The sequence below is a fragment of the Nelumbo nucifera genome, chromosome 7, assembly GCF_055504915.1.
Source record: "Nelumbo nucifera cultivar China Antique chromosome 7, China Antique-T2T, whole genome shotgun sequence".
In the NCBI taxonomy this organism is placed as follows: Eukaryota; Viridiplantae; Streptophyta; class Magnoliopsida; order Proteales; family Nelumbonaceae; genus Nelumbo; species Nelumbo nucifera.
This window is the reverse complement of record NC_142655.1, coordinates 42,006,486-42,020,428: the sequence shown is the minus strand read 5'-3', so window position 1 is coordinate 42,020,428 and position 13,943 is coordinate 42,006,486. Positions and strand designations below refer to the sequence as shown.

General features: G+C 40.9%; 1 protein-coding gene across 1 annotated transcript; it reads right to left on the bottom strand.

The window, feature by feature from the left end:
• Window positions 1–10,666: 10,666 nt before the first annotated feature.
• LOC104590728 (uncharacterized) lies at window positions 10,667–13,255 on the bottom strand. The gene is made up of 3 exons (XM_010249468.1): window positions 12,191–13,255; window positions 11,426–11,998; window positions 10,667–10,990 (listed from the first exon to the last, which is right to left on the bottom strand). The coding sequence occupies exons 1-3, from the start codon at window positions 13,253–13,255 to the stop codon at window positions 10,667–10,669; spliced, it is 1,962 nt and encodes a 653-aa protein (XP_010247770.1).
• Between the last annotated feature and the right edge of the window lie 688 nt (window positions 13,256–13,943).

Sequence of the window (13,943 nt, the reverse complement as noted above, 5' to 3'; positions counted from 1 at the left end):
ATAGGAGGCTTCTCCAAGATCTTTCTTGGAGAATTACTGTGAAAGCCATACTTTCACCGTAGTCAACATTCCTACATTATTCCCAATGAGTAGAATGTCGTCTACATACAGAACAAGGAACATAACCTTATCCCCACTAGACTTTCTGTAGACACAAGGGTCATCCAGATTTAGACTTTCTATCATCTAGATCCGACTGGAAATCAACATCAGTATACCCCTAGATCTGTAGTGAGCTACCATCGAATACCAGACAAAACTCTTTTGTCCTTCGAAGGTACTTGAGTATGTTTTTCACAGCGGTCCAGTGCTCCTGCCCTGGGTTGGCTTGGAATCTGATTACCACAATCACTGCCTGAGCAATGTCAGGACAAGTGCACAGCATGGCATACATGATGCTCCCTACGGCTGAGGCATAGGGAAGGTCCTTCATGCCCTCAACATCTTCAGAAGTCTTGGGCGACATCTTCTTGGAGAGAGTGACTTCGTGCCTGAAGGGAACATTTCCCTTCTTGGAGATCTCCATGCTATATCTCTTGACAATTTTGTCAATGTAAGCAGATTGGGATAATCCTATTATCCGCTTTGATTTATCTCTATAGAGTCGAAGACCTAGTATATAGGAGGCTTCTCCAAGATCTTTCATGGGGAATTACTGTGAAAGCCATACTTTCACCGTAGTCAACATTGCTACGTCATTCCCAATGAGTAGAATGTCATCTACATACAGAACCTGGAACATAACCTTATCCCCACTGGACTTTCTGTAAACACAGGGCTCATCCAGATTCTGCTCAATGTCAAACTTTTTGATGGTAGAGTCAAACCAGATGTTCCAACTCCTAGAAGCTTTCTTAAGTCCATATATGGATCTATTTAACTTACATACCATGTGTTCCTGACCCGCAGCTATGAAACCTTGTGGTTGCTGCATATAGATATCTTCAGTTAGATCTCCATTCAGGAACGCAATTTTGGCATCCATTTTCCAAATATCGTAGTCATGGTATGCTGCTACAGCTAGCAGGATCCATTGGTCTCCATTGAGTCCATCTCAGCTCTCATGGCATCTACCCACTTCAGTGAATCTATGTCCAACATAGCTTCCGCATAAGTCACGGGATCTTCCTCACTAGTCAAGGCTTCCACTAGGTAACTATCCTGGTCATAGACAAAATGGACTGGTGGCCTAGATACCCGGGTAGATCTTCTAGGTTGGTCAATACCTAGAACTTGTGGGACACCTCCCACTGATCCTGAGCTCTCCTCATCACGAACTATTTCTTGACGATGTGAGTCCAGGATATAATCATTCTCTAAGAACTGTGCATTTCGGCTGCAGAACACCTTCTGCTCACTTGGGTCATAGAATTGGTAACCCACAGAGCCTTTTGGGTAGCCTATGAATAGGCAACAACTGGTCTTGGATTCTAACTTGTCCGCACTCATTCTTTTAACGTGTGTAGGATAACCCCATATCTTCAAGTGTCTGACACTTGGTTTCTTTCCGGTCCAAAGTTCGTATGGAGTATTCGGAACCCGATTCAGCACATATATCGCAGTCTCTAATGCATAACCCCAAAAGGATGTGGGTAACTCTGAGTGTACGAGAAGTGACCAGACCATATCCAATAAGGTCCTATTCCTCCTCTCTGAAACACAATTAAGCTGTGGTGTACCAGGAGGAGCTAACTGTGATACTATCCCATTGACCTTCAAGTAGTCCCTGAATTCGTCAAAGAGATACTCGCCACATCGATCTGATCGAAGGGCTTTAATTTCTCTCCCTAACTGTTTCTCGACTTCTTGTCTGAACTCTTTGAACTTTTCAAAGGATTCAGACTTGTGTCTCATTAGGTACACATAACCATACTGAGAATAGTCATCGGTAAATGTAATGAAATACACGTGTTGGTTACGAGTCCTAACACTCAGGGGACCACATACATCACTATGTATAAGGTCAAGCGTGGCTGTACATCTTTCAGGCTTATCGTTAAATGGCCATTTTGTCATCTTACCCTGAAGGAAAGGCTCACAAGTGGGAAGATCTTCTGTAGTTAGAAAATCCCAAGGACTATCCATTACCAGCTATGTGATACAGTCTACACTGATATGGCCAACTCGGTAATGCCACAGGCACATGGGATTAACTGTATCACGGTTTCATTTCTTAGGGATGTCAGCTGATGTTGTTTCGGTTATGTTAGTTTCTAGAGAATGATGTAGAACATAGACACCGTTCTCTAGTTCCCCATATGTGATGAATCTGTTGTTTCTTTTAATAGTAATCGTATTACTAAAGAAGACAGAATAACCATCAACACAGTTTTGAGATAGAAATCAAATTTCTTCTTAAACTCTGTACATAAAGACAATCTTTAAGTACATTTATTCCTTCTCTAAAAATTAACTCTACAGTTCCTATGGCCGCAACTGCAATACTTGTAGAAGTCCCCAAGTAAAGTGTTACTTCTCCTTCACTCAGCCTTCTGCTTACCTTGAACCCCTACAGTGAGTTACACGCATGAGTTGAAGCCCTAGAGTCAATACACCAGGATGCAGAAGCTACCAATAAATTGGTTTCTATGACACAAGATTCATAATTACCTTTCTTGTATTCCAGGTATTGAGGACAATTCCTCTTCTAGTGGCTGGTCTGCTTGCAATAGTGACAAGCATTTGATGCCTTGTCTTTCTTCTACCTTTTGGGTTTGGTGGCCTTCTTCTGGGGCTTTCTCTTTGCCCTCCTCTTCTTGCCCGATTTTCTTGGTTTAACAAGCATGGCAATTTGCTCATCCTTCTTAATCAATTCTTTGGCCCTCTGCAACATATTGTTGAGTTCCTGCAAGCTGACATTCAGCTTGTTCATGTTGTAATTCATGATGAATGGATTGAAGGATAGAGGAAAACAATTGAGAATAGCATCTATCTGGGTTACCAGATCCATCCTGGATCCAAGAGCCTCCAGTTCGTTAATATAACCCATCATCCAAAGACAATGGTCATGAACTTGTTGGTTCTTGGACATCTACGCAGTCATGAATTGCTTCAAGACCTTTTGTCGAGTAGAATGGTTATGCTCTTCATACATTGACTTGAGATTATCCAATATGTCCTTGGTAAGTTCGATCTGATCGAACTGCCTCTGTATTGGATTATCCAATGAGGCAATGATATAGTAGCAGGCAAGGGAGTTTTTTTCCTCCCATTCTCGGTATTCTCTTCTTCGGGCCTCAGAAGCCCTATCTCCCAGACGATCCGGGGCAGGATTCTTGGCCACCTTATCCAACTTTTCAGAGGTCAAGACCAACATAAGGTTACAGTACCAGTTGGCATGGTTTGGGCAATTAAGCTTGTTGTCGTCCAGAAGCTTTGCAAATTGTCCGTTTGCCATTTTCTGATAAAAGAGCAAACATAAGTCCACAACCTAATTTGATTCATGTTCATTACATAGATATGACTTTTAATCTATGTTCCATTCTCATTTGTTCAACTTTGAGATTTCCCTCCTATCTCAATGACGGAGACAGCAACTTGTCTCTAGAAATGTGGGAAACCACATAGGGTGCATGGAGCCAACTGTTTCAGCTGCAAAACCCCACCACCTTTCTGTGAAGGATTATATCCACTCATCATATGAGCTTTCCCTTTGGCCTCTATCAAATAAGGTTCAGAACCATTTTAGGTTAAACCTTTCTGTCAAGTGAGTGTTTACCCACCATATTCGTGAACGCCAAGGTACTGTGAGAGAGTTCCCATTTTCTGGTGAAGCCTTTCCCACATTGGTCCATGACGCCCCTATCATCTTATGAAACACTCAGACAAATCCAACAACAAATGGATAACCCATTTTCTAGTGTGTTTCCTCATTACTGAATGATCCATCTTCATGCTAATGATGGAAGGCCATTAGAGAGTTCATCATATGAATCTCCCTATCACATGCACTCATATTGCTGGAGGGAACAAGAATTACGCCCTAGCTTAATTTAGGCCAAACCAAAGTGGCTCCCACTGACTTTCATAAAGCCAGATTTAGGTGGGCCCTAATCGGCTAGGGTTCCACACATATCCTCTTCAGGAGGTGTGGGGCCCACCACTGAGGGAGATCATCCAATGATCTTTAGGGACACCATGGAAATGATGTGCATTCAGCCATGATGTGCGCAAGAGCCACTATCCAATCTGCTTGCGCCAAGTACTTATGGCCCATGAACGTAGCACATCAGACATCCATACATCACCTGCAGGAATAAATTGATCCAATCAATTAAATATCTATAAAGCCCATAATTAAAGCCCATTTTAATCCATAACATTAACAATTAACCTTATCTAGGTATATGGGCCGAATTAGGGTTTAACAGTTCGGCCCATATAGCTTTCCTGCAAAAGTGGGCTTTTAGTAGTTTTAACAGTTTAAAATCGGGCCTTACAGGTAGGGCCAAATTAAATTCTTAATTAATTATCAATCCTTAGGCCCATCAGTGGGTAATTAGGGCCGACAATCAGCCTTGATTGAACCCTAGATTCAGTTCAACCATTTTGGACCAATCTGGTTCGAGTGGGTCTAGGGTTTGATCTTTAATTAAAGATTTAATCCAAGAAAATGATTTGAAATTAAATATTGATCAAAGAAAAGCAAGAATCAGTCAAAGAGGGTTGTTCGCACATCACATCCTACAAAATAGAGGTTAGATCATAAACTGCAAATCGCAGATAGCGATATTCCCATCTGCAAAATCTCCTTCCTGCGCCGCCTTCTTCGTTCCAAAAAAAAAATAGAAACCCTAAAATTTCTATTAATATTACATCAGATCGAATCCTATACATTCAGTCTAAAAATAAAAAAAAATATTTTACAGACCAAATGTAATAAATAAATCAAGAAACTGCAAAATCGTAGTTTTCTACGCCAATCAAGATTTCGTTCTCCAATTGTACGAACAGCCCATAAATCTAGAAAATTATAAAGAACAATTCTAAATAAAATTCAGATTTATAAAATTTAATTTCAGATCATTCGTCCTCTATTTGGGAAACAATTTTCCAGAAAAAACCCTAATCTGCGCAAATCGGGTAGAATGCCTTCTGCCCATTTGCGCAGGTTTAGATCTGCACTAATTCGGTTGAAGACTTGAACATGGGCTCTGATACCACTGAAGGGATTAGAGATCCATCATATGGATGGCCGAACCCTACAGGTAGGTTACACGAAATTTCAAAAATTTCCTCTCCCATCTTTTGGGAATCACATTCACTATTTTAGAAAATCTGCATTTTCAAGGATCAGTCTTGAACCATAAACCGAACCAGATCTGAAACCAGAAGCAAGAGAGTGATATACCAGATACGGAGAAACAATATCTCCCAATGGAGGTGTTCACACCCAAGGAAGGAACCCAAAACTACTCCCATTGAAGATGGCACAATGTAGGATGGAGCAGAATCAGCAATGTTCGTCCAACAAACCGAACCCTTCACAAGAATTCGCTAGAGGCTATGGGCACAACTTCGGATCACTCTTTCTCCGAAGGCTGATATCAAGATCCAATCATGATCATTCCTGCTTGAAAGAGGAGATTGAACTGGCAGTTATGGCGGCGGCAGGAAGGAGGCGGTAGGGAGAAAATAGCGCAGTGGTGCTATGTTCTCTCTTCTGTATCTCTTGCTCTGAAAGTGAGAATGTGATCTTCTAAAGGCTGCTGCCCCCTTCTAAAGGCTGCCGCCCCCTTCTCTTAATCTTATCAAGAGGTTTCCAGATTTGAATCTGTATTCAGATTTGGACTCTCTGAGTGGATAGGGTAAGACCCTATCCTGTATGCTAATCTAATCTCAGATTCACCCCTTTATTTAACTGATCAAATCAGCCCAGTTCGAAATGGGCTTTAGGCCCAATAAGTATATGTGCTCCCTTAGCCTTCCAAACTGCTGCCCAGTTGAGCTTCCTTGTCTAGCGTGGGACCCAAGCATTGATCTACACATCAGCCACAAGGGTTCAGCCCAACCTTTCTTACAAGGCCTAGCCGAATTCACTAGAAAGCCCAATGAACCCTCTGAGCCCATCACATGGACTCTATGGGCCCAACACTTACACTAAGTGGTCCCTGGGCCAAGCCACCATGTAACACGCAAGGACTATGGGCAGATGCAAAATTAGCCCACCAGGCATTACCCTCAATGGTCTTACACTTAACCTCTCAGCCCTTAATGATCATACACATCCCGAACAGAGAGGACCTCTCCCTCGGTTGCATGGCACAGTGTTGCACTCTCTGCTCACATGGATCCCGGGAATTAAAACTCTTTTGCAAATGTTTTTGAAACCGTAATATATATTTATATCCGTATATAAAATATATTTTGCAAAACAAATTTCAACGATTGAAATCGGCTACCGGCAGTCTAGGTTTCCATCAGAGAGAGTGCATCCCCGATCATTACCTTTGTCCGACAAAGGGGCTGATCCTGTGACTATGATCACCGACTCAGATGAATCTCGGACTGTCCCAACATACCTAGGTTTTGACCCCTCTAAGGATCTTACTGATTGGTATATCAAAGACAGCCCAATCCGACACCTAGTGTAGTATCATAATCGAGTCTAGGGGTCAGGTGTTACTTTCCAGTTTTGCCCACTAATATCCAAGGTCTAGGGCAATACTGGAAATCTGGTATTTCCAGTATCGCTGTTGGTTCTGCCCCACCAATACTGGAAATCTGGAAATCTGGTATTTCCAATACTGGAAATCGGTACGTAGGACGTACACTGTTGGTTCTGCCCCACCATCGCTGTGTCATCTTCAGCGGGAGCAGATCTTGGATCTTTCTTTGGGCGTGAACACCGACATTGGGAGATTTTGATTCTCCGTATCAGGTATAATCCTTCCCTTGATCTTTGGTTCAGATCTGGTTTGGTTTGGTTCGAGTAGGTCCTTGACTAATTGATTCTAAAATAAAGGAATATGATTCCCAGTTGATTGAAGGGAGAAAATTTTTTTGAAATTCTCCCACCTATTCCGCTGCTTTCTTGGCATCCATATGATGGAATTCTCCCTCTTTTCAGTGGTATTAGAGCCATAGGTTCGAATCTTGAACAAAGAAATCAGATCTGAACCTACGGAATTCGGTAGAAGCTATTCTATCCGGGTATTGCGCAAATTGCAGTTTTATTTCAAGAAATTGTTTCTTGTATGGGCGATTGATTTGAAATTAATTTTCGTTAAATCTGAAATTTAATTTAGAACTGTTCTTATTTTATTTCTGATTTAATGGACTGTTCGTACATGGAGTTCAAAGATCAGATTTGGCGCAGAATGTCTGTGCACTTGTTATTTGTAGTTTCTATTCATTTTGGTTTGTAAAATAATTTTTTATTTTATTTTTCTAGATTGAATGTATAGGATTCAATCAAGAATGTAATTAATTAATAGAAATAGGATTTCTATAATTTTTTATTTTTTTCTTGATTGAGAAGACGACGGCGCTTGAGAATTGTAGATGAAGAGTTTGCTATCTGCGTTTTTGCAGTTTGGGAAACTGCAACCCTAATTACTGACCTCTGTTTTGCAGGTTGTACGAAGAGTCCAGATCTTTTTTTGATTGTCAAAAATCTGGAATTTTAATTTCAGGTCTTTCATTGAATTGTTTCTTGAATTAAAAATTGTTTTTGGACCGTTTCGGACCAGATTGGACCAAAACTGTTTGGACCGAATCTAGGGTTCGAAAGGGGCTATATTCAGTCCTGTTATTTCCCACTTCCAAGTCTGGAAGCAATTTTTAATCGGAAGAACCAATTTGGCCCAACCTGTAAAGCCTAGTTTTAAGGGGTTAAAACTACAAAAGCCCAGTTTTACATAAAAGCTATATGGGCCAAACTGCTAACTGTGATTCAGCCGATATACCTAGATGATATTAATGGTTAATATTATGGACTTTAAACGGGCTGATTAATGGGCTTTACAGTAGTTAATTGATTGGATCAATTCTTCCATTTCATGTGATGTGTGGATGTTTGATGTGCTACGACCATTGGCCATAAACACTTGGCTCGTGATGATACGTTAGTGGCTCTTGCGCCAACCATGGCTGAATGCACATCATTGCCATGGTGTCCCATAAGGTCATTGGATGACCCCTTCCTTTCATGGTGGGCCCCACAACCCTGAAAAGGGACGCATGCGAAAACCCTAGCCGAATTGGGTCACCATAAATCTAACTTTATGAAAGTCAGTGGGAGCCACTCTGGTTTGACCTAAATTAACTAGTGCGTAAATTTTTGTTCCCTTCAGCAAATATGAGTGCATGTGATAGGGAGATCCATATGATGGACTCTCTAAAGGCCTTTCATCATTATCACGACGATGGGTCCTTCAATAATGAGGAAATGCACCATAAAATTGGCCAATCCATTTGCTGTTGGGTCTGTCAGAGTGTTTCATAAGATGATAGGGGCGTCATAGACCGATGTGGGATGGGCTTCACCAGAAAATGGAAACTCTCTCATGATACCTTGGCGTAACCTGAATATGATGGGTGAGCACTCACTGGACAGAAAGGTTTACCTGAAAATGGCTCTGAACCTTGTTTAACAAAGGCCAAAGGGAAACTCATATGATGAGTGGATATGATCCATCACAGAAAGGTGGTGGGGTTATGCAACTGAAACAGTTGGCTCCTCACACCTTATGTGATTTCCCACATTTCCAGAGACATCTTTTCCGTCTCCGTCACTGAGATAGGAGGGAAATCTTAGAGATGAACAAATGGAAATGGAACACAGATTAAAAGCCATATCAATGTAGGTAACATGAATCAAACTAAGGTTGTGGACTAACATTTTGCCCCGGAGCATTCGGGTGACTGGGTGACAGGGCTTCTGAGGGCCCAAACTATGCCGACTGGTACAAAAACCTTATACTAGTCTTAACTTCCAAGAAGTTGGATAAGGTAGTTAAAAATCCTACCCCGGATCGTCCGGGTGACAGGGCTTCTAAGGCCAGAAGGAGGGAATTCCAAGATTGGGAGGATAAAAACTCCCTAGCCCACTGCTATGTCATTGCCTCCCTAGACAATCCAATACATAGGCAGTTTGATCAGATCGAACTAGCTAAGGACATATTGGATAGTTTAAAGATGATGTACGAAGAGCATAATTGTTCTACTCGGCAGAAGGTCTTGAAGTTGTTCAAGACCGCGCAGATGTCCAAGGGGCAGAAAGTTCATGACCATTATCTTCGGATGATGGGCTACATTAACGAACTCGAGGCTCTTGGATCCAATCTAGATCTTGGCACGCAAGTGGATGCCATCCTTAATTCTCTGCCTCCTTCCTTTAATCTGTTCATAATGAACTACAATATGAACAATTTGAATGTCAGCGTCTAGGAACTCAGTAATATGTTACAGAGGGCCGAGGATTTGATAAAAAATGATGATCCTGTGGCTATGCTTGTTGAAGCTAGCAAATCGGGCAAGAAAAAAAGGAAGGCAAAGAAGCCCCAGAAGAAAGCTGCCAAACCTAAGAAGCAGAAGAAAAACAAGGCATCCGATGCCTATCACTTCCGCAAGCAGGCCGGCCACTGAAAGAGGAATTGTCCCACCTACTTGGAATCTAAGAAAGGTAACTTCAAAACTTGTGTCATAGAGACTAATTTGTTAGTCATTTCTATGTCCTAGTGTGTTAACTCCGGGGCTTCAACTCATGTGTGTAATTCACTGCAGGGGTTGAAAGTTAGTAGAAGACTAAGTGAAGGGAAGTGACGCTTTTCTTGGGAACGACTGCAAGTGTTGCAGCTATGGCAATAGGAACCGTAGAATTAGCTTTTAGAGAAGGAATTCTTCTACTAAAAGATTGTCTTTATGTACAGAACTTAAGAAGAAATTTGATATCTGTTTCTAAACTGTGTGCTGATGGATATACTATTTATTTTAGTAATATGATTATTGTTAAACGGAACAATAAATTCATCGCATGCGAAGAACTAGAGAATGGTCTCTATGTTCTACGTCCTTCTCTAGAAACTAACTTAACCGAAACTATGTCGGTCGAAAACCCCAAGAAAATAAATCATGATACAGTTACCCCACGTGCCTATGGCATTACCGACTTGGCCATATCGGTTTTGACCGAATCACAAGGCTGGTAAAGGATGGTCCTTTGGATTTTCTAACCGTAAAAGATATTCCCACTTGTGAGCCTTGCCTCCGAGGTAAGATGACAAAATGACCATTTAACGGTAAGCCTGAAAGATGTACAGGCACACTTGACCTTATACATACTGATGTATGTGGTCCCCTGAATGTTAGGACTCGTAACCAACATGTGTACTTCATTAAATTTACCGATGATTATTCTCGGTATGGTTACGTGTACCTAATGAGACATAAGTCCGAATCCTTTGAAAGGTTCAAAGAGTTCAGACAAGAAGTCGAGAAACAGTTAGGGAGAGAAATTAAGGCCCTTCAATCAGATTGAGGTGGCAAGTATCTCTCTAACGACTTTAGGGACTACTTGAAGGTCAACGGGATAGTATCATAATTGGCTCCTCCTGCTATACTACAACTTAAGGGTGTTTCAGAGAGGAGGTCTAGGACCTTGTTGGACATGGTCCTGTCACTTCTCATACACTCGGAATTACCCACATCCTTTTGGGGATATGCATTAGATTATCCCTTCATCTAACAACTTAAGGATTTCTTTCATTACCACTTCCTTCATTGCTGGGTTGAGATTCCTTTGCGATTCTCTGACTGGCTTGGCACCATCTTCCAAAAGAATTTTGTGCATGCAAATTGATGGACTAACTCCTTTTATATCAACTAAAGTCCAACCAATTGCTGCTTTATGCTCCTTCAAAACCTTGATGAGCCATGCCTCTTGATCATCAGTCAACCCTTTTGCAATGATCACTGGCAATGTTTCTTCATCACCCAAATAGGCATATTTAAGGTGATTTGGCAAGATCTTCCACTCTAACTTAGGAGCCTACAAAATAGAAGGTAACAATTTCTTATGAGAAAATGATGATGGAATATTAGAATTTGTTAACCTTGACTCCAATATTGGCTCTGAAGGTTCACAAGATGAATCTAACTCTTCCTTCATATCCAATTGTGCACTCAATTCGAGCTCCTCATTCATATCTTCTTCTTCAAAAATTTCCTACACAATTGAATCAACAATGTCAACTGAACAGATTGAATGACATTCATTGGGGTACTTCTTTGCTTAAAAAATGTTAAATTTAACAATCTCACCATCAAACTCGATAGAGAGAGTACCCTCATCCACATCTATTTTGGTTTTGGCTATTTTCATAAATGGCCTGCCTAATAGAAGTGGAGCTGAATTTGTGATAGTGTCTTCCTCCATCTTCAAGATGTAAAAATCAGCTGGAAATATTAGGTCATTAACCTACACCAAAACATCTTCAACAATCCCCTCAGGGTAAGTGCTAGAGTGGTCAGCTAATTGAATGACTACCCTAGTCTCCTTCAATGGACCAAAATTCAAAGCACAATAGATTGAGTATTGCATGAAATTGATAGATGCACCTAAATCTAGCATGGCATGCTCAATTCTTTTCTTGCCAATCACGCAAGGTAAAGTAAGCATACTTGGATCAGCACGCTTTTCTGGCAGGGTTCTCTTGATGATAGCTGACACATTCTCCCCAACCCTTACCTTCTCATCACCTCTCAGCTTCCTTTTGTTAGTGCACAACTCATTCAGAAATTTTGCGTATTTCGAGATTTTCTTGATGGCATCTAACAAAGGAATATTTATCTCCACCTTCCTAAAGGTCTCCAAAACTTCTTGCTCGTACTCTTCTTTATTAGATTTTTCCAACCTACTAGGAAAAGGTGGCACAATGGCATTAGAAATCTTAGGTAAAGGGGAGTCGGGCTTTACCTTATTGGAACTCTCAAGTGGATCTTGTTCATCCTCTTCTTTCTGCTCTTCATCCACTTTCTTTTGTGAAGTAAGTTGTGACTACAATTCCTTCCCACTTCTCAGCACCATTGCACTAGCACTCTCCTTGGGATTGACCACCGTCTGTGATGGTAATTTTCTAGAGTTTTGTGCTTCCAACTTGCTAATAGAAGTAGCAAGTTGACTGATTTGGTTCCCTAAGTTCTGGATGTTGGCCCTTGTTTTCTATTAGAATTGTTGAGTGTTAGTCACTAGATCCTTAACTATCTCATCTAAAGACATACTTGAACTTGAGGGTTGATTTTGGGCTTGGGTAAGTGTTGGAATTGGAGGTTGTCTGTTGAAAGCTTGAGGCTGGAATCTCTGTGGCCCTCCTTGATTTCCATAGCTCAGATTGGGATGATCCCTCCACCCAGGATTGTAATAGTTAGAATAGGGATCATATTTGCGTTGAGGTTGGCCAGGAAATCCTCCTACGGCATTGACTTGTTGCATTGATTCATCTTGCACTGATGAGCACATGTCCGTAGGATGCCCAGGAATTGAGCATATGCCACAAACCTTAGTTGTTCTTAATTGCCTTGCAGCCAGTTGACGAACCAAAAAAGTTAGATCAGAAATTTGACTTTCCAGATTAGAATGGCTTACCTCATTAACACGTCTGATAGCTCCATCTGTTCTTTCTCCAAATTGTTGAGAGTTCTCAACCATGTTGGAAATCAATTGCCAAGCCACCTCAGGTGTTTTGTTGGCTAAGGCTCCTCCACTATCTGCATCTACCATACTCCTATCCATAGGTTGGAGTCCTTCATAGAAGTATTGGATTAAGAGCTGCTCAGGTATTTGGTGTTGTGGACAGCTAGCGCAGAGTTGTTTGAACCTTTCCCAATACTCATATAGTGTCTCATCACTAGACTGCCTTATCCCACAAATCTCTTTTCTAATATTTGCAGCTCGTGATGCAGGGAAATACTTATCTAAAAACACCCTATTCATCTCATCCCATGTACGTATTGAACCAGGAGGAAGAATATATAACCAGTCCTTTGCCTTATCTCGTAAAGTAAAAGAAAAAGCTATCAGTTTTACCTGTTCCTCAATCATACCCTGTGGTTTCATGCTTGAACAGACAACATGGAACTCTTTAAAATGCTTGTGAGGGTCCTCACCTGGAAAACCATGAAAAACAAGAAGCAATTGAACTAAACCTGATTTAAGTTCAAAAGCTACCTCAAGAGTGGGATATTCTATGCACAGAGGCTGTTGATTTAGGATTGGTGCAGCTAACTCCCTTAGTGTTCTTTCTCTATCAGCCATCTCTTCTTCTTCTTCTTCATCAAAAATAGCTCTATCACAAGTTGTCAAGTCACAATTGAAATTCACCCTTGGAGGTGAACGACCCTTCCTTTGCTTAGCCTCCCTTCTCAAACGACCCTTGGAGGTGAATGACCCTTGGAGGCATGAAGCTAAGAAATTAAAATAGCTCCCCGGCAATGGCACCAAAATTCTGACGGGTTGTCGAAGCCCTCAGATTTAATTCTAGTCCCACTCAATGAGTAAAATTGTAGTAACAGTGGTACCAGGTCAAATCCCACAGGGAGCAAGTAATTAATTTCTCAGCCAAGTGCACAATTTAAAGAGTGGGAATTTCAAATAATTAAATTTCTAAACAATTAACACAAAATAGCAAATAACAATTAACAAGGAAAATTTTAGTCTTACCAAATTCTGATCCAAGGGTTCAATTTGAGTCAATTGATCACCGATCCTAGGCTAGAAATAGCAATCTTGCAATTCAAGCATTTAACTTTTAGATTTATTAGGATAGCCATAATAAACCTTATACCTTCCTAGTTTAGTTTACCAAACCCAGCATTCAATCAACACTTATCATTAACCGACTGGGCACGATAGCGTTCCATATCAATTAATGATAGCAATAAATTTTATGAAAGCAGTTAAACCAAAATAAAAATAATTGAGATAGATGCAATTATTAAATTTT

What these genes read in the sequence shown, in the direction of transcription:
- LOC104590728 (XM_010249468.1), bottom strand. Translation starts at nt 13,255, where the DNA reads ATGGCTGATAGAGAAAGAACACTAAGGGAGTTAGCTGCACCAATCCTA. An exon ending in ATGAGATAGTTAAGGATCTA is followed by an intron (nt 11,999 to 12,190) that starts GTGACTAACACT and finishes AAGGAATTGTAG; the next exon opens with TCACAACTTACTTCACAAAA. An exon ending in GGATTGTTGAAGATGTTTTG is followed by an intron (nt 10,991 to 11,425) that starts GTGTAGGTTAAT and finishes TCTATTTTGTAG; the next exon opens with GCTCCTAAGTTAGAGTGGAA.